Source organism: Nuphar pumila, chromosome 6 (genome assembly GCF_984573655.1).
Source record: "Nuphar pumila chromosome 6, dmNupPumi1.hap1.1, whole genome shotgun sequence".
NCBI classification, from domain to species: domain Eukaryota; kingdom Viridiplantae; phylum Streptophyta; class Magnoliopsida; order Nymphaeales; family Nymphaeaceae; genus Nuphar; species Nuphar pumila.
Genome location: NC_143254.1, coordinates 9,224,102 through 9,252,034, shown reverse-complemented (window position 1 = coordinate 9,252,034; position 27,933 = coordinate 9,224,102). Strand labels below are relative to the sequence as shown.

Sequence of the window (27,933 nt, the reverse complement as noted above, 5' to 3'; positions counted from 1 at the left end):
AGGTTTTACCAAACGGTTTTTACTCAAATTGATCCACAGTTTCTGTGTTCCCTTAACTCACTCATCACAAATAATTCCTTTATAGTCTTCAAGTTTTGAAATGTGGGTGCAGCATTGTATTTTATTATGCTATGTCCATTGCAGAGAATAGGTTTGTGAAAATAATAAGACATTGATATGGTATTTACTTATGCTATGTCCAATGTACAGGGTCTTAGCCCAGCGTTTTAGGTAGGAGTGCCAACGGGTCGGGTTTATGTCCAATGTAGAGAAATTGCCTAAAAGTTTAAAATGGCAATTTCTCGCGAGATTTACAAAATATTGCGAGATTTATGCATTTATGACGAGAGTAAGTGTTAAAACTAAACGGATCTGGATTTGAGATTTCATTTTCTTGACCCGGCAAAACTTGAACCCAAACCCCAATCCGAACCCCTTTAAGTTTGAGTTTAACTAATGCTTCTTCATCTGGTCATTTCGGATCTTTCAGTATCCAATTGACTCGTTCCCTTGAAGCAAGATTGAGAGCTTCCTTCCTTGATATTCTTATGCATCTGTCTGAAGCTTACACCTCTTCTAGTTTTTGAAGCTTTTATCTTCTGCTTTTTTACCATTTATTAGGTTGATTTGTTTTTACTTTTTTTTGTTGCCATATCTACTCATTTAATGTGTTGCTGCATTTTGACATAGGAGTGAGTGTATCGATGATGACTTCGTAAACATGTAATGATCGTGAAGATGATCACAGTAATGAACATCTAAGGGACTGAGGTGCTTAATTATATATACGATGGTTTGAACTTATCTATGTACAGATTTCCTGAAGTTTTTTTAACATCTTTTAAGCTTTGTCTTATAACAATTTCACCACTATTCTGGCGACATTGTTACTGAATAGAAACAGATTGGGATTTTCCTCACTGTGGAAGATGAGGTCCTTTTTTACATTTTTAGCATGCTTTGTGCTCTTGTTGCTTCCTTAATCTTGTGCGGTTGCTTAGCTTTTGTCTTTTGTTGCTTATTCAAGGGAAGCAAGATAGAAACTAGCTGATACCCTTAGCAGCAACGTGGGTTGAGGTGTATGCTCGAGAAGGTGGTTTCGTGCCTTCACACGTTCGGGTGCACCATCAGACACCACAAGAGTCATCGGGAGATTTTGTTCCCCCTGAGTTTAGCAGAGGAGTGCGTATTCTGTGGAGAATCAGGGCACACCATGGATGTCTGCCTCCACAAGGACGAGCATGAGGGCAGGAACGCAATTTCGACTGTAGGCGAGCAACCACCACCTTTAGCAGACCCAGTGGACGGTGTATCACCCACATACACGCCTGCAATTGATTCGTCAAGTTATAGTCTTGGCTCACCGGAATATACTCCGGCGACGCCCCTCTACGGGCAGGAGACCTCCTACGGGGAGCCACTTCCCTTCACCCCTAAGCGCAGATTCAGGTGCACATGTAACAGAAGGGAATATCTTAGGAAGTACTCTAGTCGTCCTTAAGGGGAAGTAGCACCTACTCATTTATAATTACAGAATAGAACTTTTGCTTATGTACCAGCACGACTTGATTCAAAATAAATGACTTTCGTAATAAAGATCTATATTTTTGCCTTTACTCTTTGGCAGAGGCAATTCGTAACCACGGTCGCCCCCTGCCGGATCCGAGTTCTCTTGTTGGGAATACACCAATCGCTACATATGAAAAATTTCTGAAGCTTGACCCTCCTACCTTATCTGGCAAGGTTGACCCTGACTTGGCGGAGAGTTGGGTCAAAGAGGTGTAACGAGTGTTCCAAGTGTTATCTGTTCTTGACGATAAGAAGACGATGTTCAGGTCCTTTCGATTGAAGGACGACGCTCGCGAGTGGTGGGACACTACCCGGGAGGTGCAGTTCCCAGGTGCGGAGGTGATTCCTTGGGAGGCCTTTCGGGGAACTTTTCTCGGAAACTACTTTCCTCCTCATGCGAGGGAAAAGAAGAAGGTGGAATTTCTTGAGTTGTGTCAAGGCAGCTTAAGTTTGAATGAGTATATCGCCAAATTGATGATCTCTGCATAGAAAAAAATTAAGGTTGTGAGCTGCTTTTTTCAGCTAGTTTTTTGTTTTTGGTTGAAATGTGCTTTTGGGTAGTAAGTGCTAAAAATTGATGATCTCTGCATAGAAAAAAATTAAGGTTGTACCTTCCCTTTTTATCTAGCTTTTTCTCATTGTCAAGTAAAAACGTGATGAATATGGATCTGTCGTTAAATTATTTTTTCTGCTTCAGCCGCGAGGTTTGAAGAAGCATCTGAAGAGGCTCAATGCTCTGAAACATTGGATGCTTGACAAGTTGGGAGGAGCATTTGTAAGTACATTGCAGCATCCACCCCTACTCCTTTAAAACTACTTGGTTTAGCTATTCGACCTATTTTATCAATTCCTTATTACATAACGCTTGTTCTTTATAGGCACCCAAAGAGTCGTGAATGCTTGCCACTGATCCTCATCATCCGGAACAAACTCAAATATGCTTTGACATATAGAGGTGTTGTCTCAATCCTGATGCAACGTCTTGTAACTGTAGATGGAAAAGTACGAACTGATCAAAAGTATCCTTGAGGGTTTATGGGTACGTTTCATTATGTTTGTTTTAAAAAGCTCAAAAGTCAACAAAACCAAAAGTCAACAAAACCACGGGTTTATGGGTACGTTTCATCCGATTTGCATTTTAAAATGCTCAAAAGTCAACAAAACCACGTGGCATTCATCCAAAATGCAAGCAGACGACCACGATGTCGGCATGAGCAAAAACGCTCATGTTCAGCATGACCTGATTTGCTTCCGTTGAGGCCTTGGGCATATTTCATTGGAGGCCCATTGGACGGGGTGGGCCTCTATCCCCGCACGGGGATGGATTTAAACCTTCAACCCCGTTTCATGCCCTTCATCCCGGTCCAAACGCGGCGAGGTGGGGCGGGGTTCTGCTTTCCCCTGGTCCACTGCCATCCCTAACCAGACCTGGACCATACCTCATTAAATAATATTTTTTTATCATTTTTACATTGAAAAATATGGGTCTTAATCAGGACTCGGGTCAGGCCCGGATCTGGTATAAAGTTTCACAAACTATACCCGAGTCTATGTATTTTTCGGTCCTTCGGGTCCAAATCCAGGTTTTAATCAGATCTTCTTATTTGTCACCATATACCGGGACCCTATAGGGTTTGGTCCGAGTAAACCCGACCCGTTGGCACTCCTACCTAAAACGCTGGGCTAAGGCCCTCAACCCCACGGTTTATGTTGGGCTTCGGCTTATAGAAGGGGTAGTGCATGCAGCTCACAAGTGATAAGTTTAAAGTCTTACAACCTTGGAACACTTTGTTTTTCCAATGGTCCAGTTTGAGCTGGGGTAAGTAGGTTTACAGTCCAAATTTGTAATTTTTCGTTCTTTCGATTGATTGGCACACTTAGTTTTTTTGTTCGTTGATTGATTGAATTTGGTATTTTTTACATCAGACCCGAATCCGAACCGATTACATCCAAAGGGTCTGAGTCCGGATGGTTTTGGAACCGACCGGCTGCGGCCGACCCATAGGGTCAAAGGAACGGAACCGATACGGGTTCGGATCGCGCGAACCTCATTCCCCCTCACACTTCGGGACACCATTAGATCTGGACCGTCCATTTTCAGGGGTTAGGGTTTCTACCCGAGTCTATAAAATGCTTAATCGGACGCCCTCATAGCTTTCATGGGAACGCAACGATTGACGAGCGAGCGGTGAAGCGCGTTCTCTAGAAGAGAGAAGAATTGTTGTTTCCTTCCTGAAACCCAACAACGGTGCGTCTCTCTCTCTCTCTCTATCTATCTGTGAGCAACGAAAACCTTCCCTTGAAAACTAAATCGAATTCGATATCATTTGAAAAAACCCTAGCCCAAAACTAGTGTTCAAAGGTCGTTTTTCACCGCAGAAAGCCCAAACATAAAGCTTTGAGTTTGATTTCATCTCAATCGAGAGAAAAAACGAAAATCCCAACGCAAGAGCACGGTTTCAAGTTCGGTTTCGGGCAAGGAGGCTCGAAAAAACTCCTCCCTTTTACATATTTATTTTACTGGCGGATATCGATTTTGAGGTTCTCGTGATCTGAACAGTCGTGACTTTATAGACCAACTGTCTTTTTGCTTTGGTTGGTGTTTGGGTTTAGCAAATGCTTCTTCATCTAGTCATTAAGGATCCTCCAGTATCCAATTGACTGCTTCCCTAGAAGCAAGAGAAACAAAGACAACTTCCTTGTTATTCTATTGCATATGTCTGCAGCTTTACGTGCTTTCAGATGCTTGTGAGGAAGCTTACACCTCATTTAGTCTTTAAAGCTTTTATTTTGGGGTTTTTTACCTTTTCATAGGTTGGTTTGCTTTTCGTTTTCCGGTTGCCTCATCTACTCGTTTAATGGTGTTGTTAAATGTTGACATGTGTTACTGCACCGATGATTACTTCATAGACCTGTAATGATCGCAATGATGATCGCAGTACTGAACATCTAAGCGACTGATGTGCTTAATTATACATAGTATTGCATGAACTTCTCAATGTATAGATTTCCTGAAGTTTTTTAAACATCTTTTAAACTGTTTTACAACAATTTTGCCATTGAGGAAGGTGAGTCTGCTTGAACATCTCAATGTATGATCCTGGAGAATTTGTTATTGAACAGGTAGAGACCAAGATTTTGCTCGCTCACTAATTGAGAACTGCCTTTCAGCCTGGCTTTTCAGAAGTTTGCAGCATTGTTGTGAAAAGCATTGCCTAAGCCTTGAGGTGCAAAACGTAAACCTAAAAAATATATTTTTAAAAACTTTAAAAGCTCATTTAAAAATATCTAATAACACAAGTAAATAAAAAATGCTTTAAATATTCTGCCTCTTAGTTAAAATGATAATGTGCTTCTTTTCATGACAACCTCAGTATGGATTTTCTGTCTTTGAGAAAAGTTCACAGCAAAACGTCCCATTATATATTTTAGTAAAAAGTTTTCTTTTATGAATTTCTTATGGTTGTTTTTTATTGCTGCTAATCCAAAACAGCAGCAGCTCTCTGGGCAGAATAAGGAAGTTTGGAAGACGTTTTAGGTATAAACTATAATGGCAGGAGGAAATTTCATGCATCGGGTGCTCAGCTATGTTGTCAATGAGCTTGTCGTCAATGGCCTTGCCAACAGGTGAGGTCATCCTTTATGCCATGCCTGCTGGATCTATCCCGTGATTGCTGTCTTTTGTCTTTGTTTTGTCTCTTTGACTCCTTTGCATGCTTTGACATAATTTATTCGTTTAAAGAAACTGATTGTAGTAAAGAAGCTTTGTTCTCTCCTTTTAGCAGTCAATGTTGTTGCTTCTTAATCTGGTCACAGGGATCCTTTTTAGTTCCTTTTTGACTCGTTCCCTTGAAGCTATAGTAAAGTTTCATGGTTCCTCGTCTATGTCTATCTGAAGGTGGTTTCTTGTTCTGCTGCTTTCTGATGAATGGAGCGGTGCTACATCTGTTTATGATGTTTGATGGCTACTATTTTTTTCCTTTTATTTTGTTTAATACGGGTTTAGCTATTGCTTCTTAATCTTGTCATTTCGGGTCATTTGGTTTTCAATTGACTCCTTGAAGCAAAGGTGAGGGCTTCCTGGTTAATCTTGTTTCAATGTCTGAAGCTTGTGAGTTTTCAGATGCTTTTGAGTAAGTTGGAGCTTCTTTTCTTCTTTGAAGCTTTGCTTTTTGCTTTTTTTGGCCCATTTATTTTGTTGGTTTCTTTTTTCTTTTTGGAGTGCCCTTTTTACTCCTTCAATGCTATTACTACATTCTGATGTATGATTAGTGCACCTGTGATGATTTCAGGACCTGTAATGGTTGCTGCATTCTGACTTATGGTATATGCAATATTTTTCTCTTTAGTATATTTGATGGTTGTTCTTGTGTATCTTGTGTGTGTTATATGATGTTTGATGGCTGCTACTATTTTTTTCCTTTTATTTTGTGGACTACGGGTTTAGCTATTGCTTCTTAATCTGGTCATTTCGGATCGTTTTTCTTCCAATTGACTCGTTCCCTTGAAGCAAGAGTGAGAGCTTCCTTATTCTTGTGCAACTGCCTGAAGCTTGTGACTTTGTGAGCTTTCAGATGCTTTTGAGGAAGCTGACACCTCTTTTCTTCTTTGAAGTTTTGCTTTTCGGGGTTTTATTTTGCCCATTTATTTTGTTGGTTTCTTTTTCTTATTTGGATTTCCCTTCTTACTCGTTTAATGCTATTGCTGCATTCTGACGTATGGTTAGTGCACCGGTGATGATTTCATAGACCTGTAATGATTGTGAAGATGATCGCATTAGTGAACATCTAAGGGACTGAGGTGCTTAATTATGCCTACGATGGGTTGAACTTCTCTATGTATAGATTTCCTGAACGTGTATTCTTGGAGTATTTAGAAGTACATTGCTTCCTTTGGCTGGCTTATTGGTTTAGTTTCTGTTATGTTCCTTGTTCTTGTTTGGTGGTTTATGGCTATTTACACTAATTGGGTACTGCTTTTTCAGCCCGGCCTTCCAGAGGTTTGCAGTAAGAACATCAAAGAGATTGGAAGATATTTCAATCAAAGGTGATTAATTCTATCTTGTATTTGAAATCGATCTATGCTGCATTTCATGGCTTCAACAGTAGCGAGGTGTCCCCTACTATGAGATGGGGTTTCCTTTATTCTTTTTTTATGGCTCTGTGGATTGCATTAGAACCACTGTAGGTCTTTTTTCTTGCAGCTAGTCAGAAACGGCAGGAGCTAGCTGAGCAGATGAAGGAAGTTTCAAAGACGTTTGAGGTATAAAATTTGTTGTTTCTTACATTATTTTCTTTCAGTCTTACAGATTTAAGCTGTTTTCTTTTGTGGCTGACATCCGAGCCTGTTGGTAATCGACCTGTCTTTGGGCTTTGTTGCAGTCGTACAAGAACCAATGATTTGAAAAACTGATGAAGAGTCAGGTTGCAGAAATGAAAAACCTATTTTCAATATTGTGTGTATAATTTGGTAACCCAAGTAATGTTGTTCCATTCATGTACAGAATAAAGCTTTTGCATGCAACATATAAATTTTCCATCAATTACTATCTCAGTTCTGTTTGTCCAACCGTATGACCGAATGTTATCGTGCTGCGTGATGCATCTCCTTTGGTGGTTCGATGTTATTACCTTGTTCTGTGGTTTGGGATGCCGGACACATGAACACGTTGTGATAACTCTTGTTCTATTTTTACTTTGTGCGGAGACATGGATAATGGGTTTGTTAACTTGTTTTTAGATCGTAGGACTCATCTGCCCTAAAGTATCTTAACATGTTTGCTATGGATTTTAGCCCTGGATATGGATCTCAGATTGGATCTAAATATTAACAAATGTTTAAATTTTGGTTAATTTGAGAAAAAATAGGAATTGATATTTTTATATATAAATGCTTTAGCCTGTGTTATTGGATCTAATTATGAAAGTTTATCAAAAATTATGGATTTTTTATCTGAATATGGATCCCAAACTGGATCCATTTACTAAAAAAATGTTTACAATTTGAATAATTTGATAAGTAAGATTCAGAACCATAAATAAATGAATCTTTAACTTTTAAAAGGTCATTTTAAATTTTTAAGTGTCAAAAATCAGATTGAACTTTGCTTTGATGATAAAATTTGAGGGCTTTTGATGTAGAACCCTCTTTGTTGTCTAATGTGTCAAGCTCTATCAATGACAAAACTGGCGGAAAGTTTTATTTGTATAATATATTTAAAAAAATGGTTTCTAACAATGACGAAGACATGAGGAGCTTCTTGTGACGTTTGTCATATAGGCCGAGAGGACTGGCCAAACGTTCTTGTATATCAGATTAAGTTGGTGGTATGAACTAAAAGTTTTGCTGAGTTAATTCAGACAAAATGAAACAAGTATATTTTCATTCAAAATTGCATGAAGACAAAAGTCAGAGACTTTCTTTAGAAAGGATATGACACACTTTTAGGGTAAAAATCATTGAAAAAGAAAGGATTTGTTTTTATTTTTTTTAAAGACATGAAATAATTCGCCTTTATTAACGTGCCTCTTTGTAGGAATGCACTAGCCGAGTTAGCTTGAGCTCAACTTGTTTAAGCTAGCTCGTTCATGAACATAAATGAGCTGAGCTTGAACACAATTCCAACCTTTGGTGTGCATAAATGAGCTAATCTTGGAGTTTTGGTATTTGTATATTTTTTCAGGTCAACATATTCAAAAAGCATAGTCTGGTGCGGTGGGGATGTGAGGGATCAAATCCCACCTCCATGTATTTATCTTTTTAGAATGTTGTTTTAGGTCAAAATGGAGCCGAGCCTAAACAATGTCATTGAAGCTTGAACATGGGTATTCTGAAATGAGCCAAGTTTAAATTGCGCAAGCTCTGCTCAAACTGGGCTCGTGTGTATTCCTACCTTTTAGGACAAGGTTTGGGTTTAGGACGGTGATGTGGTACTAAATAAATTTTATAAAGTGAATTTCCCTGCAAAACACACTTCTCAAAAAATTAGTCAAGGAATTTATGGCCAATGAGCTTGGATCACAAGACTTAATAATTTTATGCATTTGTCCTTTTAGAATGTTCAAACTCGGCTCTAGGTCAAAACGGAGCCGAGCCTAAACAATGTTGTTGAAGCTTGACTCCAAGCTTGAACATGGTCAATTTGAAACAAGCCAAGTTTAATCTTCCCAAGTTCTGCTGAACTCGGCTCGTGTGCATCCCTACCTTTTAGGACAAGGTTTGGGTTTAGTATGGTTTGTGCGCTCGTAAGCTTGGATTAATGTGATACTAAATAAATTTTATAAAGTGAACTTCCTTCCAAAATACATTTCTCCAAAATTTAGTCGTGGCCAATGAGCTTGGATCACAAGACTTAATAATTTTGATTCAAGACCACAACAATATCTTATGTGAGTAATAATTATGTCAGAAAAAACATGGAGCTGTTCACAAAAGTCTTATACAAAAATTAACTTACTTTTTGTATTTTAACTTTCACTTGGCTTTTATGAGATTCAGATTGTTTCAATAGTTATGCTTTGAACTTGGTTTTTATTGTGGACAACATGGTTTCATACTAGGGGTGTCAACGAGTCAGCTTTACCCGAACCAAACACTATAGGGTCCAAGCATGATGACAAATCAGAAGACTCGAAAGACACGGGTCCGATTAATACATTGACTCGGGTATAGTTGGCGAAATTTTATATCAAATTTGGGCCTAACCCGAGTTCTGAATAAGACCCACAAATTTTTAATGTAAAAATGATAAAAAAATATTATTTTATCAAGTATGGTTCGGGTATGGTTCATGCGGTTCTTATCAAGTCTGGGCATGGTTTCTCTTATAGTTGACCTGATTAGACATGAGTTCGGACCCGATACCATACCAAAAAATATAGTCCAATTTTGGTTCTACCTAAATCCGAACCAAACCCGGCCCGTTAACACCTCTAGTTCATACACACATTTCTTTCTAATATTCATGTGTTATCAATATATAAAAGTTGCATATATTATGGGTCTTATGTAGTATCTATTAAAAAAGTGTTATATAATCATAAATTTCATAGGAGGCGACCTAACCATCGAAACTGGCGACCTGTTTGAACCACTTTAGTTAAATTTGTTTGTAAATCTCATTAAGAATCTTCAGACTCATCTTTATGTCACAAGTTTATCAGCACTTACGTTATTACGAGACATGAAGATATTATCTTTTCATATATATCATAGTGCTCATCTAGTTAATCTAGTGACTTGCTTTTCTCATTGAGCCAAGAACTTAGGCGACTCAAATCACTTAGCTAGGTTTCCATCACATGTAATTTGTTTCATAGGATTTAATCTTATAGCTTTACATATATGTTGAATAATATTTTTTGCGAAAGGCATTTCTTACATGGATTTTCTTAGTTTAGATATAATCTCTCATAATTAACAAAAAGTTACACATTGTTTGAATAATAATTCACATAATTGCTCTTTAGACTTTATAAGTCTATATTTATCTAAGTTCATATTCTTCACATTTATATCATTGTATAATAGCTTTCATATAATATGTGAATTTCAAAGAATAGTAATTAAATGGGTTATCACAATTTGCTTGGATGTTCAAGAAACTTTAATTTCTAAAAGTATAAGAGTAAAACACATCCACTCATTTATTCAAAATTATTGCAATAAGAAATCTCATCCACATTATTGTACTTCATGTACAACAAATATCCTATCATGTCATGTGTTATGATCTTTAATTTTTGGAATTTATCAAGATAAAAAACATATAACACTTATATTTTTGCACAATTATCAATCCATTATCTCATGTCACTTGTGATTGTGATTGCCTCGTAGCAAAAAATAACTGCAAAACATAATTGTACACTATAATTTGAACTATATTCTTCTAGTGTTACCATAACACTAAGATCACAATGTATACCAATAGAAATATAATCCAAATTTGATTTTCTCTAATTAATCAAATACGAGGGTAGAATAACACTGTCTTGACAAACTTTTCGACTGACACTAACCTCCAATAAATTCGGTTACACCAGGTGGAGTATGTTTGACATATTAATCATTCACAATGGGTAGGTGGGCAGATTTGTTGTAGTGGATCATGAATGAAATCTATTTGAAAGGATAAGACATCCAGAGAGTTGAAGTGAAACTCCACGCTCATGTTGCCATAAATTAATTCCACGATAATATTTATAAAGAAACTATATTGTCTACCCCAACAATTTAGTTTAATCTTATACATGCAGGAATTGATCCAATATCAAAAACCCATGTTCAACCATTTATCCGAATAAAAAATCATCATCATCCATTTCTACCACTAGTATGTCTTTGGGTATAATTACTTTAGTGTCCCGAGAATACAATATGAATTGACACACACAAGGAAGACTACTAACTACAAAAAATAACAAAATATGAAATAAGATATCTCATTTTTTAATATATACATATGTTATATTCGTTTCTCCAACAAAATTTATTAATTTAAAATATGCCCAAAGGTTATCTATTGAAATTTTTTTAGATCATGTTTAAAACAAACACATAGCCTCCACAATAAGACAATATGCAAGACTCAAAAAGCATCAATATTCACAATCTCAGTACTTGAAAGCAAGAAAAAAATGGGATTAAGAATCATCTCTTAAGTTGTGAGGATGAATAAACATAAAATTAATGTTACACTTCTCTTTTGAGAATAAATCACAATAATTTCATTCATGAGTCTTCGATATTCTTAATAGATTCATCATAGTAGATCCAAGAGGGAACCACCACAACATTTAAGAGAGGCTTTGGATATTCTCGTCGAAGAACTCTTGAAATTAATAAGGCTCAACCCATTGCATAATAAGATTAATATCTTTACACAAATAAAAGCTTGCTACAAGTAAGCATGCTAATCTAATTCATAAAATCATTTAACAAAATCAATTAAGGCATGCTATAAGTATTTAAGAAAATTATGATAACATGTAGGCATGCTAATCTAATTCACAAACATAAGTTGGAACCATACTTGGATCCAAGTAACAAAAAATGTTGAGTCTTGGTCAAAATTTAAAAAACAACTAAAAAAGGATAAACCATAAATGGTCTAGTTAGGGTTTAAACTTCCTTCTCAAATGTAAAATATGAATACTTTAGGAACACCAACTATAATAGGATGTAAACGCATGAATCAAATAAATATGGGTCATAATCAAAGTTGTTTGTCGAGAAAGTAAAAGCAGGAAGCGATTCAACAAGTGAAAGCTAGAAGCAAGGCACTTCTAACATTTTAAGAATTGAGAAGTGCATGACAACTTAAAAGCAAACGGTGAATTATCTCAGAAGCGAACCAAAAGTGACCTAGAAAGCAATCCATAAGTGAAAAGGGAAGCCACCTAGGATCCGAGGGAAAAGTAAATAAGAATCGAGTTTTTTGACATTGGGCAAAAAAAGTTGTTAAAGGCTTCAAGCCCCCCCAAAAAAGAAAACTCATTTTCTAACAATGAGAAACGAAATGAAAAATGCACTTCCCATTTAAAATGGTTGCTTCCCCGTGTGTTTCGAAAGCGCTTGCGAAAAGCATTTTGGGGCAGTGCGCTTCCCCAAGTGCTATAGCATTTTCGATAACCTTAGTCCTGATCCAAACACATAACACGATAAATATAAAACAAACTCATTGAAATTGTCACTAAGGATCTCAAGTGAATTCAATGTGGAATGATAACAATATAATTCTCAACCATATAACTAAATAGATATAGATCCAAATCCATAAAACCATAAGATTCATGCCACATATAAAATGGACCCAATGCAACATTAATACATTACCTTAGCTAAACACTACAAATAAAAGTCATCTCGCATGGTAATAAAAAATTAATAAATAAAGAGATAACAATCGGATCCAAAAACACTAAGGTGGATAAACATATGGATCTGGATCCAAAGGAGGATTCAAAAATCCAAACTTGGATCCTAAAATGACTCCACACAAATGAACACACATATATCAAATTTCTACCATTTAACGATGAAAAACATCCATATTATCCTCCTATATAATAATGGTTTCAAAAAATTAGAGAAAAAACCCACTGAAAACACAAATGATCATCCATAGTCAGGCTAAAAATGCACAAGCACGCAACCACCAATTCACAAGGCATAGGCTATAGTGTCTTGCCAAGTGGATGAAACAAATTATAGAATTAATAGCACAACTTACTACATTCGGTTTTCTACTATCGATTTGGCTTTCCAACTATTTTTTTAATCAAACATTTCCCTGTACATTCGCATGGAGCATGTTGTCACTTTTAAATTGTTGAAATTTCTGTACGGCAACCATGGTGATCACAATATCCAAATTGGCTTGCACAATGATTGAATACAACCTCAAATAGGGGATACACCAAGCTTGCACTTCACATGCAATATTATTCACTACTAGTAAAGAAATTCTACTTTGATCAGTTTTAAAGAAGAGAGCGAGATAGAGACTTTGATGTAAAAAGGAAAAAGGGAGTCTAGACCAGGCAAGCCCTTATCAGATTAAGAACCATCCAGGGTAAACATATAAACATGGGTGAATGGTTGATCAACATAACCTCAAAGCAGTGGCGGAGCCAGAAGTTTTTCCTTGGGTGGGCAGACTTTGGGTCTCGGGGACAATGCTATGGTCTTGAAGGACGATCCATTTATTCGGACTAGTTGCGGAGCCAAAAAATTTCGCTGGAGGAACAACCGTTCGTGGAGAGATAAAACTTAAATAAGCCTTTGAATTAAAATACAATTGTGACAAACACAAACAACTAAATTTATGAACATAATAAGATAAAACCTTAAATTGTACTTTTAAACTAAAATAAAGATTGTTCACTTAAGAAATACAAACAACTAAATTCATGAAAATTTTACAATTGACATATTCTATTTTTCATATTTTGAAAACAATTCATAATTGCATCATCATTGATGATATCAAATGTCTCATTCTCTATGTAAGTAACCAAAGCATCATTGATCCATTCATCTCCCATTCTATTACGTAGACGACATTTGATATTATTCATAGCTGAAAATGCTCTTTCAACACTTGTTGATTGTGAACACCCCAAATTTTCCAAAGAATCAAAAAATGACCTTTTTGCCCCTGACCTCCATCCTCTAAATAATCAGGTAAATTTTTAACCAAAAAATTCATTCATCCATTGAATTCGTTAGAATTCGGACCCAAAGCCTTAGCTCTGACCAAATTTTGATCCAAATCGGATCCGATCCCCTCTTTGAGAAAAATTTCAAAAATAAAAACCCGAACTCTCAGAAAACTCTCTTTTGTGAATATTTTTGCAAAAATACAATAAATCAGTTTTAAATATTTATTTCTCGTGAATCTTAGGATTTAATTCTAAAAATAAAAAAAATAGAAGAAAAAAAAACCAAAAAAAATGGAAAAAGCACCGAGAAAAAAAAAATTTAAAGCTTTTTTTTAAGGGGAGTCCGTCTTTGTAAAATCTTGAAAATTCAAGGGGGCTCCTCTGTAAAAACGGGTTTTAGGGTTTTTGAAAACCCTTCGTAAACGAGGAAGGGGCGAAAGAACGCCGCCCCCTCACTCTCGCCTCTCTCCCCTTCTCGGCTTCCCTTCCACGACACACTGGAACCCCCATGTGCTCTCCTCCCTAAGCCCTCCATCACCAACGAATTCACCTCCGGCCGCCCATCTCCAACAAATTTCTCCCGAATCATCCTCTCCCTCTTTAAAAGAGGCACACAAAAATCCATTCGTTTCATCGTTTTCACCCCTCCACAGCCTTCTCTCTCTCGCATACGATCCACCTTCTACCCTTCCACGCCTCTTCTCCCTTCTCTCGATCACCCGTTTTCACCCCCCATGTGCTCTTCACGTCTTCCTCAGATCTTCTTTTTCCTTTCCTGTTAATTTCTCCTGAAGCCTCTCACCTGATAGACCGGGAAGACCTCTCAGTTCCAATAAAAACAGTCAGAGGTAAGTAGCCCGTCTTTTTCCTTCTCTTTTGCATTGATTATCCTCGTTATTAATTTGCCGTGTTTCAGTTTTTCTTCCCTTTTAATCTTGATTTTGTTTATAGAAACTTTTACATTACCATTCAGATTTTTACTGTTTTTTCAGTTTTTCTTTTCTTTTCTTTTCTTTTTTTATTACCACAATGCATTGAAGGTGGGATCGACCTGCTTATAGCAGGATCGACCCACCCTATGCGACATCAATGAAATGATCATTCCAACAGATTTTTTTTTTAAGTATCTTTGATCCTTTGATCGAACATTTGTTTATACTTCATCTTTCCATTCTGTTCTCATTATCTGTTGGCATATAATTTCCCCTTCGTATCTCTTTTCTTTCCTTTGATTTTCGGTTTGCATTTCTTTTTTCTTTTTTTTTAGAGCTCACCGTATCTCCCTCTCCCCTTCTTGGTGGTGATCTCTGCACCACTCAAGACTGATAGCACTGTGGCTGGGGTCAAGCTTCAATAGGTGCCTCGGTTTTTGCTTAATCAGCAATGTCTTTTGAGGTTCTTCACTCAATCCTCACACCCTCTTCATTAACACTACGTTAGTGGTTCATTTACTTCCTTAGCACAATATTCACAAATGCCATTACATTCCATAGCAACTAGTCGTATCCATTAGGTTCCTCTTCCATTATTAGTTAGATGGATTTCTGATCCTCTCTGTATTTTTATTTTCATATTTGATATTTCTTCCTTTCATTTTTGTTTTGTTCCATTATCCATTCTCCATGAGCTACTAAATTCGGTCGCCTGCAGTCATATTTCCCTTACTTTATGTTTGTTTCATCAACTAACTTTGGTTATTAGTCTTGTTGTTATATTTCTTCTCATTTAGATACGATTCTTTCATTCTTGCTCTGTTCATCTCCTCATTTCCGTTGATTACAGGTCATAAGAGCATTTCAGAACCTGTTTAATTCTGCTTGTGTTTTCATAAAACGTAGCCCCTTTTGCCTCTTACACCCTCAATACTGTCAAAATTCTGAGTACCTAAGCCCAATATAGGCCTCTTATGATACACCTGTAACCTATCGGTTGATATGCTAGCAGCATATCACCCAATCTCCATTAGCAACACAAGGTTCAATGATCGTGTGTCACCAAGTGCTGAGGACCACCAGTTTTGCAGTTTTCCTTTTCACATAAGAAATGTGTAGTGACCTATCTCAGTGCAATAAAAAGAATAGAAAAGAAGAATGGAAAATTTTATCAGTATATCGTGTGCATGGGACAGTAGGTGAATCTTTTATTCACGGATCAAGATATAAGCCCGAAGTCTCATTATTGGGGGACGTCCAGAAGCCATCAACCACTTTGATTGTGATGCAGTTATAACGATTGTCCTGAAAGTTCTTATTTGCAGGTGTATTTTGGATTCCTAAAAAAAAAAAAAGGAGGGTTATTGGTCTGTCCTGATGAGGAAAATCTTTCCTGTGTCAAGATTTCATGCATCCCTGGACCCAATAGTTGGGAAAGTATCTGTTTTTCAGCCTTCAGCATAATATTTACTGGTTTGAAAAGAGGCTCAGCTCTCTGAAAAGTTCTGAAGAGGTAAGAAGAACCTTGCTATCTGTTTATTTCATATGCATTGAATGACCATTAAAACAATTGCATTCCTCGTTTTTTTTAGTATCTTCATATACATCCACCTCTTGCATTTCACCTGTTGGTTACCCGTGCAATCATTGTAGTAGCATTAATCACCTCTACTCATCCCTACTATGTCAGGACCCCTTTTTTGCAGATTTTTTCTTATTGATTATGTTGATTCTCTTTATTTTCTAAGAAAATATAACTATTTTGTTGACTTACTTCATGATTTGAATTCTTACACCTGTGCCTATAGTCATCTCTGTAATTATAATAAATTTTCTGTTTATATCTGCCTTCGTTGCTTTCTATTTTTCCTGCTATTAATTGCCCCCTTTGCTTTACCATGTATATATTAGTTGCCAAGGATGTGTCTGTTAACTAAATTCTGGATGTGTACGTTGGTGCTGCATTGCAAAACCCCCATTAACACCAGCTCCGCTCCTATAAATACTGTTGTTACCATCTTTGATCACTATTTCCCTGTACATCTATATTGCTGCATCTACCGCAGCTCCTATGTGTCACTGTCTAACCCCATGCACAAAACCCATTGTATTGGCCCACTTGCTGTAGCTTCATCCTATACCCTCACTTATGCACTTGCATTCCTGCAAAATGCACTGTTCACAATGCTCCTCACGCACCAAATGCTGTCATAAGTGCAGAATATATCATCTCACTGCTGCCACCTCCACGCAGCAGTAAGACTTTCACTCATCCACCTGTTATACCATTGTCATTCCCAGCTGTACTTTTTCAATCACAGTAACCCATCTTCAATACCATCAATTCACCTCTTCATCATAACAAATAATTTCTCTTTCACAGTCAATCTCATGTAATTAAGCCTAAGTGTAATATCAAAACAGCATCTAAAATACACAAGCTTACAACAGTGCTTGTTGTGGCCTTCACCTTAGCATTTATAGCTGTAACAAACATTGCTATGGCCCTCGGTTGCCTGTAGCAGTGCCTAGACTCGTTGTGGTCATTCTTTTAGGGTATCTATAACAACGCTCAGCATTGTTGTGATTCTCATATATACACAGCCGCGCCAATACTGACACGGCTTCCATTTTGGCGCCTTTAGCAGTGTTTAAATCTGTTGTGATCCTCCTGTGTATGCAATAGTGTTAAAACACTAAAACCAATAGTCACCACTTACTGCACTGATATCTCACCACTATCCACGGTTGATTTTTTTGGCGCGCCTTCATATTTGATATCTGTTAGATATCTTCACCATACATATCCATCACGGTGCCATGGCATTTAGAAATTTTCTGTACATTTCCTCACTAGGCTGAAACATTATATAGCTGCATTTCTTTTTACTAAATTCGTGCATTTGGACCTCTCATATCTACTTCTAATTTGGCATGAGAATGGTGATTTACATATGCATTTCTCTAATGGAGTAGGTATAGACTTATGCAATGGTATTTTTGGTATGGCATCTTCCATTTACCTTGTTAACTTTTTCTTTCTTTAGAAAATTGATGGAAAATGCTATTTCTCTTTTAAAACTTGTAAAAATTTCAAGTTGTAATAGCCGGATGCTAATGAGAATCTTTACATTTCCTACTTTTAGATAGGATGAATGGGCATTGTAAATATCACAAATCACTTATTTTCATGCTTTTTGCCTTTATTTCTCAAATTCTCACAACGGTAAAATACGAATGACACGTGCACTATTTTTTAAGAGGTAATTAATCCTAAGTTGATGCTTTACATCAATGACCATAGTCAGGATGTAGACAAAACTTAGGATTCTTATCTTTTATGAAACAACACTGGGTCCACACTGGATCTCTTTCAAAATTCATCATATTTTCCTTAAATATTTTCTTCTTTTATCAGGGTTTAACTTAAAATTAATTCAATATATATACCAAGGGTCATAGTCAGGGTATATTGAGAGTTAATTTCATTTTCAACTCTATAAAAGCACCAAATATATTTTATTCTTTACTTGAATCTAAATATAGAGTATTATATAATACATTCAATGACCATAGTCAATGGTGTATTATATCTTCAATCTTATTTTAATTCATCTAAACAATTAAATAGCTTTTCAAAATCCAATTTTTAAAATTCATTCATCATTTAGGATAGAGCAACATCATATTTTCAAAATTTCCTTTTTCAAAACTCCAAGTGATGTAAATATCTTCTTCAATCTATCTTCAATTTTTATAAAATCCAATTTATCATTTCATTTTCAAATTCAATTTTATTTTCAATCTCAAAGTCATTTTTATACTCAAATTCAAATCAGATTTCAAAGTTCAATTTGACTTTGAAATTCCAAATTCATTTTATATTCAAAACTCTAATCTAACTCAAAGTTCAATTGTAACTTTGAGACTCTTGATTCATCTTCTAAACTTCAAAAATTCAAGGTCTAATTTGACTTTGAAATTCGTTTGTATATTCAAATTCTAAATTTCATTTTTTAAGTTCAATTTAAACTTGGAAGTTCTTGATTCATCTTCTGAATTTAACTCAAAATCCATTTTAGGATCCAGGATTCAACACTTATATTGTATCTCAGACTTCAGATCCAATTCCTCTTTGGGATCCAGACTCCAATTTCACTTTGGATCTTAGACTTTAGATCCAATTTCCTTATAGGATCCAGAATCCAATTTCACCTTGGATCTTAGACTTCAGATCCAAATCCATCTTAGGATCCAGAGTCCAACTCTACATTGGATCTCAAACTTCAGATCCACTCCATTTTAGGATCCAGAACCCAAATTCCATCTTGGATTCTAAATCTCGGATCCCATTCTGTTTAGGATTCGGAATCCAATTCCAATTCTAGATTTCAGTTCCATTTTCGGATCTAATCTGAATCTCTTAAATCCATTTCTATTCTTAAATACCATTTGATTTTCTCAGTCCATTCCAATTTCAAACTTCAAAATCTAAATTCAATTCCATCTCAAGTATTCATTTCCTTTCTTAAATTCAAGTTCAAAATTCAAAGTCCATTCCCGACTTTGAAACTTCATTTTCAAAAGCTTCAAGTCATTCTTTCTCAAAATCAAGATTTGTTCTTCCAATTCTGATTTACTTTAAAAACTTAGAACTTCTCTGATCTATCTCAAGTTCTAAAGTTAGATTCAAACATTTCTTCACTCCCTTATCAAGTTCATCTCAGAACACTTGGAAATTTTCAAAAACATCTTTTTAAAAGAAGCATACATCTTTGCATGGCACAAGCATGATTCTTTGTGCATCTAGAGTTAGAATAAATTATTAGATTATATTTAGGCAAAACAAAAGGCATAGATTCGACCCTTGGTTTGATTACCCCGGGTAAAGGCGTCAGGAACGGTTGAACCTCGTACCGACGAGCGGATCCCGTCTCCCAGTTTTCCCGCAAATATTTCAAAAACGGAGGCGAGTAATCTTTTAAATCTTTTCAAATCAAGGTCAAGTGAGACCGCGTAAAATAGTTCCTCTTCTCTTCTTCTTTCTTTCTTTTCTCTTTTCTCTTTCTTTTCTTTCTTTTATTTTACTCCCTTCAAAAAGGAGGAAAATAGAGGTTAGAAAAGGAAAAGAGAATGAAGAGAGAGAAACAACGAGAGAAATTTTTTTTGCGATGATCACACTGTTGCAACTGGCAAAGTTAATGCCAACTTAATCAATAGATACACATAAGAAAATACAATGTGCTTTTGAGTTGCTACCATCATCTCTGCTAGCTCTGCTAAAGATTTTAAACTTGAAAACTGATCACTGTTTCGCATGTCTGCAATATATATATATTCAATTGATTTTCAAGTCTAATTATGTTTACTGTAGAAAAGTCCTTGGGGTAAAGCTCAGCAAGACGAATCAACTTATCTTTATCAAAAGCAGAAAAAAAATTCTTTGGACTCAAGCATGCCATTGAAAAGAGGAGCTCTGTATTTGCTTCAGTGAAACGATCATTCAACTCTTGAAGTTGTAAATCAATAATAGCATAAAACACATCAATACGATAATGATGCAATGTGGTGATCTTTTCAACCTTACGTCTTGGTCGTCCTTGAGGTGTATGTGAGTCCCCTAGACCAGGAATCAGAATATCAAATCTCTTATAAAAGATGAACACTCTGTTTATAAGAGAGTCCCATCCATTGTCTCTCAGACCTTGAAGGCACTGTTTTGATATAGTGACTAAACTCATAGCATTCACAATGTCTTGATCTTTTTGCTGAAGTGCTTGTGAAAGATCATCAGTTATTCCCAAAACTTTACACATCAAATATAAGCAAAAAAAAATTCAAAATCTTGCAATTGATGATATAAAATAATTGCATCTGAGTTTTTCCTGAATATGTATCTTCTGCAATGAAATCTAACACTTGAATAACAGAAGAATACATATTGAGTAAATTAACCAAAGCATCGTAATGAGAACCCCACCGAGTATCACCAGGTCGTTTGGAACTTATTTCTTTATTTAATCCTCGTCCTGTTTCAAGTTCACCCAATGCAAGTGCTTCAACAATTCGCATAAATTCTGCTTCTCGAATAAGCTCAGATCTCTTGCATGAAGTGGCAATCAGAAGCAAAGCCCCAATCGATAATCGAGGGACAGAGGGCAAAGCCCCTTGTCGGGAAGGGCTCGCAGAGGCAAAGGGGGTGAAGCCCCCCACCGGAAAAACACAAGTTGGGAAAGTCAAGCGACCCAGATGATGTATGAACTACCATTTCCATTCAATGACCTGACATGATAAATCTTATACATCTTCCTACTCAGATAGCACAACCAAGCAGAAAGCATTCACATTGGCCAACCTAATCCCCAAGCATTCAAGTTTTAAGGTATGTCCATAAAAAATCTCGATCCAAATATGATTTGGATCAACCCATACCATCCCGAGTAGGGATGACAGTGGACCCCCAAAGCGGGGCCGTGCCTCACCCCGTTTGGATCGGGGATGAAGGGTATGAAACGATGATGGAGGCGGGGAAGAAGGTTAAAATCCATACCCGTTAGGGGATGGAGGCGGGGATGGACGTAAACTTTTGCCCGCCTCGCCCGGACCCGTCCCCGTCACTTTTCCCAGCAATATCCCCGCCCCGCCTCATTCCCGTTTGAATCGGGGATGGAGAACATGAAACGAGGATGAAGGCAGGGGTGGAGGTTAAAATCCATCCCAGCCGGGGATGGAGGTTCTAATCTTGGGGGGGGAGACCTTGTCCCCCGCCCCGTGACATATGCCAGCCGAGTTTGAGTCACGATTTTTGCCAGATATCTTATTAGACATGGCTTGAACCTATGCATTTATGACGAGAGTAAGTGTTAAAACTAAACGGATCTGGATTTGAGATTTCATTTTCTTGACCCGGCAAAACTTGAACCCAAACCCCAATCCGAACCTCTGATACGGTGATACCCAACCCCTGGTAGACCTCATAGCGCGGGTCAGGGGAACACATTCGGTCCGGGTCGGATAGCTCGAACCATATTGCCTCTCACTGTTCGTCATTTCCAAGGGGTTAGGGTTTCCCCCTTCGTTATTTAACTCCCTAGATCCGGACCGTCCATCTCTAAAGGGTTAGGGTTTCCACCTTTGTTATTTAACTCCCTAGATTCGACCCGTCCATCGCGAGAGGAGAAAGGGCAGAGTTGCAGAGTCTTTCCTGAAGCCCAAGAATAGTGCGTCTCTCTCTCTCTCTCTAACACACTAGTTCGAAAACTAGATCGAAGTCTGAAAGAAACGCTATGGATTTTGGGGCTTTGGTGATCTCGCATTATCGTGATTTGCTGTTTTTCTTGTTTGTTTTGTGGTGCTTGCGTTGTTACTGGATTAATAAATCTGGTCTTATTACCAGTTGAGTAATTTCACATTGATTACAAATTTAGGGTATAGCGTTAACCTTTTTGCTGGCTCTTTTTGTATTTTTTTCATATTTGTTCTCTTTACGTTGTTATCCTTGGGTAGTCTTAGGGTTTCTGAGATTGGTTTCATCTCATAAGCTCAAATATCACTGCTTTAAGTTCGATTTCTTTGTGGGCACTCGCTGTTGCGCTTTAAGTTTGGGTTTAACTAATGCTTCTTTATCTGGTCATTTCGGATCTTCCAGTATCCAATTGACTCGTTCCCTTGAAGCAAGAGTGAGAGCTTCCTTCCTTGATATTCTTATGCATCTGTCTGAAGCTTATGAGCTTTCAGATGCTTGTGAGGAAGCTTACACCTTTTCTGCTTTTTTACCATTTATTAGGTTGATTTGTTTTTACTTTTTTTGTTGCCATATCTTATGCTTCTGGATCAATCCCTTGTTGTTTGTTTTTGCTTTAGTATTGTCTCTTTGTCCCCTTTTCAATGTTTGATATAAATTTATTCATTCAAAGAATCATATTGCATAAAGAACGCTTTGGTCTCTCCTTTTTGCTGTCATTGTTGCTGCTTCTTAATCTGGTCTTAAGGATCCTTTTTAGTTCCTTGTTGACTCGTTCCCTTGAAGCGATAGTAAAATTTTCATCGTTACTCATCTATGTCTATTGAAAGTGGCCTTCTTGCGATGCTGCTTTTTGATGAATGGAGCGGTGCTACATCTGTCTTGTCGCCTTTGTTTTGTTTAGAAGGTTTGCAATTTTCTTATGTTTCATATACTTTATGGTTGTTCTTTGCGGATCTTGTGTGTGTGTGTGTGTCTGTGTTTATGATGTTTGATAGCTACTGTTTTTTTCTTTTACTTTTGTGGAGTATTGGTTTTGCTATTGCTTTTTATTCTGGTAATTTCGGATCATTTGGTATCCATTTGACCCGTTCCCTTGTAGCAATAGTGTGAGCTTCCTTATTTATTCTTGTGCATCTGTCTTAAGTTTGTGAGCTATCAAATGTTTGTCAGGAAGATGACACCTATTTTCTTCTTTGTAGCTTTTCTTTTTGTTTTGTCTTTCATTTATTAGGTCGGTTTCTTTCCTTTACCATTGTCCTATATACTCGTTTAATGGCGTTTTTGTATTTTGACTTATTGTTAGCGCACCGGTGATGACTTCATAGACCTGTAATGATTGCTAAGATGATCGCATTAATGAACATCTAAGAGGCTGAGGTGCGTGATTATGTATACGATGGGCCGAACTTCTCTATGTATATAGATTTCCTGTGCTGTTTTTTTTCTTCAACATCTTTTAATCTTTGATTTACAACAGTGTCACCATGATCCTGGACACATTGCTAGGGCCTGTTTGGTTGCAAATCCAGAAATTTAATCTTCTGGTTTTATAATTATTCAGTTCTTTTTAATTCTGCAAAATTATAGTGTTTGGATCAGAGTTGCCAGTTGGGGAAGCGGGAGTGGGAAGCGATTCGGGAAGCGAAAGCCGAAATCGTGGGATGACTTAGAAGTGAACCAAGAATCATCTCGGAAGTGACCTAGGAAGCGGGGAGGAAGTGAAAATGACAAATTAAAGGGGAAGCGAGCTTTCCCTAAATGGGAACACTTCCCAAATTTTTTTGGCACTTTCCAATACGATTTGGAAGCACCATTTTTCGCTCTTCCAAAACCTGCTTTGGAGAAGCGCGCTTCCCCATGTACTATGGCGCTTCTGGTAACCTTGTTTTGGATGTACTTCAAAATCTGAGAACTATCCAGCTTCTAGTCTTTGGTTGGTTTTCTTAGTTTCTTGAGATTTACTTGTGACTGCCAATAAATGGTATGACCTGACATGCCTTCAAAGGACATCCCTAGGTTTAATGGCTGTAACACAGAAGAAGGTTAGAAACATACCAGATGTTGGAGAAGTTAAGGTAGACCAAGACATGGATTCTACAAAATATTTGTATTTGTCAGAGACATAACTACTCACTTATTCACAACATTGCTTAAGAGCTAAAATCTTCATGTTCACCTTTGTTGTCTCAAATCCCTTTCTCCTGTCATCCTGAACAGGTTTTGCCAAAAGTTTTTTACTGAAATGGTTCAACAGTTTCTCAGATTCCCCTAACTCACTCGCCCCCAAATAATTCCTTCACAGAGTATTCAAGTTATCAAATGTGGGTGCATGGTTATATTTAAAAATTTAATTATGCTACGTCCAGTGTATAGAATGGAGTTGTAAAACTGATAAGACTTTGATATGGTATTTTTATTTAAAATGTCATAAAAGTGTCATTCTGATGTTAACTAGATCTCCATTCCATTGAAATTCTCTTTTCATTGTGTAGAAAGTGTAGACACAACAAATTTTCACTTCTTTGTCTTAGGGTTTTTTCTTTTTCCTCGCATTTTTTTTGTGTTTCTTCATATTTATTCTTATCACTGCCTTGGTATTTTTGGTAATCTTAGGGGTTTTTTGAGATCCATTTCATTTGACAAGGTCAGAAATCTGTTTTTTATGCTTTGGTTGCATTGCGGAAAATTGTTGTACTCTCCCTTGTTTCTTTTTTTGGCTTGAGGTCTAATTTGGTGCTGGTGTGATTATGCGATGATTGCAATTTTGCTGATCTTCAATTGGTTTCTTTGTTGTGGTTGAGTTGTTACAACGTCATCAGACACAGAGCCTTAAGAATTTGATCTTTTTTTTTTGTTTTTCTTCCACACACACACACACAAAGAGGGTATGTCCCTGTCTTTATGATGCTTTATAACTTTTGTCTTTTCTTGTTTTTTTGCTTCGGTTGGGGTTTGGATTTAGCTAATGCTTCTTTATCTGGTCATTTCGGATAGTCCAGTATCCAATTGACTCGTTCCCTTGAAGCAAAAGTGAGAGCTTCCTTGTTATTCTTATGCATCTGTCTGAAGCATATGAGCTTTCAGATGCTTGTGAGGAAGCTTACACCTCTTTTAGTATTTCAAGCTGTAATGATCGTGAAGATGATCACAGTAATGAACATCTAAGGGACTGAGGTGCTTAATTATATATATGATGGTTTGAACTTCTCTATGTACAGATTTCCTGAAGTTTTTTTCACATCTTTTAAGCTTTGTCTTATAACAATTTCACCACTATCCTGCCGACATTGTTACTGAATAGGAACAGATTTGGATTTTCCTCACTCTGGAAGATGATGCCCTCTTTTACATTTTTAGCATGCTTTGTGCTCTTGTTGCTTCCTTAATCTTGTGCGGCTGCTTAGCTTTTGTCTTTTGTGGCTTATTCAAGGGAAGCAAGATAGAAGGACCCCCTCGCTATCCATTTGCATGCATGTGCTGCATGTGGACGTTGGGGAGCTATATTGCTCCTGAAACCATATGAACGGAATGGAGATCGATGTCTTACTGCAAATAGGCATATCCAACTGGCTGAACCTTTTTATTTACAAATCCTATCTTTCTCCTCAAGTATAATGAGGGAAGTTGGTAGCTGCGTTGGTACATTTGTAGTTATTCACTAATTGAAATCTGCCTTTCATCCTGGATTTCCAGAAGTTTGCAGTAAGAACATCAAAAGACATTGGAAAATATTTCTTTGAAAGGCATAATATTATGCCTCGTACTTTAAAATGCTTTTTGTTACTTCTACAATGAGGATTTTCTGTCTTAGAAAAAGGTTGACAGGGAAATCTTCCCTGTCATGAAAAGAAGCACATTATCATTTTAACTAAGAGGCAGAATATTTAAAGCATTTTTTATTTACTTGTTGGTTCATATCGCCGACCCCAATTGTTTTGGGATGAAGGCGTAGTTGTTGTTGTTTTATTAAATTTCATAAATATAAATTATAATATGGTCTCAACATGCTCATAAGACAAAATACACATCTAATATAATATGAAAATATAAATTATGTTGTTTACGAACTATGGTCAGGAAATAAGGTTTTTTAGAAATGATTTTTTTGATGAAATCGCGTTTTGGGGTCCCGTAGACCTCCAATAATACCTGATATCGAACCGAGCACATGGTTGGGACTGGTATCACCTTTAATACATATTTGAAATTATATTCTAGCATATGGATGCACCCTTTGTGTTACATACATACGCACATGTTGATGATTCCTTATATGAAATCGCGTAGATGGAAAAATCATTGGATGTTCAATATGGGTGCATAGCTTCGCCACCAATGGATGTATAACCTCACCTTTAATATCTAATGAAGGTCTAAACCTAAGGTTTGAAGAAGAAGAGGGTAGCAAGCGATGGAGAGATGAAATTGAGTGAGGGCTCTCATCCTCGCATTTTATAGACTTTCCTAAAATCTCTTTCCCAAAGAGACTTCTACCTCTATAAGAATTATATCCTTTCATGAGGCTTACCGACATGAAAACTCAATTGAATTAGACATTTAAATAGTCAATTTGATAGCCCTCGAAACGTAGATCGACGTGTTGGTCTTGGATTTAATCATACATGCACAGATCAGATAAAATATTTGGTCAATATAAAAAAAAATATTTATTTTTGGGCTGTAATTTGGCATGAACTTTGGTCGACAATAAAACACTTAAATTAACACCAATTTGGGTGTGTAGATAGTCGATTTTGATGCACTCAAAATAAGGAATATCAAGGTCATCTGATTTAATTGATGGGCTACCGATTGACTAAATTTTTTGCCATAATAGTAATGACATTGTTCGGAGTGTCTCACCCTATGAATTCAATCTATTGGAGATTTGATCAAAAGACTAAATCAAGTCTTGTTCAAACTCCTTAATTAAGAATTCATACCCAAAATATATTCCAAACTCAATTTAAATTCAATTAATATGGTTTGGATCTATATACATTATATCTAAAATATATTAATTAATCTAAATATGTATTATATCCAAATACTAATGCTTTGACCTATATATGACCTATCAATAATCCATTATTTAAAAAAAATAGCAAATGATCTAGGATCCCCCTGGAAGGTCTCTGTGAGTTCTGGAATAGTTACTTGGTGTAGAGGGTGCAACTAACCATTATACCCCTGGCTACCTCCATGCTTCCTGTGGGTCTGCATTGACACATGGCGCTCCATTAGGCTCGGCATGACTCTCTAGGCCCCATATGCCACTGTGGCATCCTATTAGGATTATGGGTTGAGTTTAAAATACAGTGCAGTCAATTTTAAAAAAAATAATTTATGGAATCGATCCAAGTGGAAAAACTCAAAATAGAGGTCAGTCTAATTCTAAAAACACTGATCAAACTTAAATCCAAAATCATCAAATCAGATCTACGAAATCTACGACTGATAACAGATCTAACTAGAGTCTTATTTCAATTAGAAATCTTGAATTTCAGCCAAATTTAATTAGATTTCAACTTAAATTTTTTTCAAATTTTAAAATTAAAATAAACAAAATTCATAGATGCTACACCCACATATCTGAATAAATAAGTTTTAATTGTGCAAAAAAATTATGAAAAGATGCATTAAAAGGAAGGGCATTACTTTTCCCTTATTGACAAACTTTGCACACATTATTTTCAACCTTATGGTAATAAGGAATACCAAACCGATGCACAACCTTCTACACAATACGAATCGCTAGATGACCCAATCTCTGATACCATTGATCTAAAGACACCCTTTAACCTACTAATGCAAACTTCACTTTACTGTAATTTGTATTCACCTCTATCATAGGGAAATTTATTTGATAATGTCCATCACTGCTCCTCCCTAGAATAAACTCTTTCCCTGATGCGATGTTATTATCATAAGCAAACTTATTAACTGAAAGCAAAATTTGAGTAATATGTGAAACATGCAAAACATCTTTAAGTGCAAACTTTGAACCAACAACAAATAATTG

General features: G+C 36.6%; 1 protein-coding gene and 3 non-coding genes across 6 annotated transcripts; all 4 read left to right on the top strand.

Moving 5' to 3' along the window:
- The first annotated feature begins 697 nt into the window (after nt 1-697).
- On the top strand, nt 698-776 carry LOC149833867 (small nucleolar RNA SNORD25). Its single transcript, XR_016432837.1, has one exon. It is a non-coding gene; the product is annotated as a small nucleolar RNA SNORD25 (small nucleolar RNA).
- A 2,953-nt stretch (nt 777-3,729) lies between these two features.
- On the top strand, nt 3,730-7,137 carry LOC149833865 (uncharacterized). 3 transcript variants are annotated; one of them, XM_090011082.1, is made up of 5 exons: nt 3,730-3,817; nt 5,063-5,196; nt 6,554-6,615; nt 6,773-6,831; nt 6,951-7,137. In XM_090011082.1, the coding sequence occupies exons 2-5, from the start codon at nt 5,120-5,122 to the stop codon at nt 6,966-6,968; spliced, it is 216 nt and encodes a 71-aa protein (XP_089867208.1). In that variant the 5' UTR covers nt 3,730-3,817; nt 5,063-5,119; the 3' UTR covers nt 6,969-7,137. The 3 variants fall into 3 exon arrangements, with proteins under 3 accessions (XP_089867208.1, XP_089867206.1, XP_089867207.1); XM_090011080.1 differs by lacking the exon at nt 3,730-3,817 and adding an exon at nt 4,693-4,796; XM_090011081.1 differs by lacking the exon at nt 3,730-3,817 and adding an exon at nt 4,698-4,796 and having other exon boundaries at nt 5,066-5,196.
- LOC149833866 (small nucleolar RNA SNORD25) lies at nt 6,296-6,374 on the top strand. Its single transcript, XR_016432937.1, has one exon. It is a non-coding gene; the product is annotated as a small nucleolar RNA SNORD25 (small nucleolar RNA).
- Nucleotides 7,138-23,214: 16,077 nt separating the features above from the next.
- Nucleotides 23,215-23,293, top strand: LOC149833864 (small nucleolar RNA SNORD25). The gene has a single exon (XR_016432943.1). It is a non-coding gene; the product is annotated as a small nucleolar RNA SNORD25 (small nucleolar RNA).
- Nucleotides 23,294-27,933: the final 4,640 nt, after the last annotated feature.

Bases quoted from the DNA above. Each gene is read 5' to 3' on its own strand.
- LOC149833865 (XM_090011082.1), top strand. From the start codon at position 5,120: ATGGCAGGAGGAAATTTCATGCATCGGGTGCTCAGCTATGTTGTCAAT. The intron at 5,197-6,553 runs GTGAGGTCATCC...CTGCTTTTTCAG, and splicing joins GTCAATGGCCTTGCCAACAG to CCCGGCCTTCCAGAGGTTTG. The intron at 6,616-6,772 runs GTGATTAATTCT...TTTTTCTTGCAG, and splicing joins GGAAGATATTTCAATCAAAG to CTAGTCAGAAACGGCAGGAG.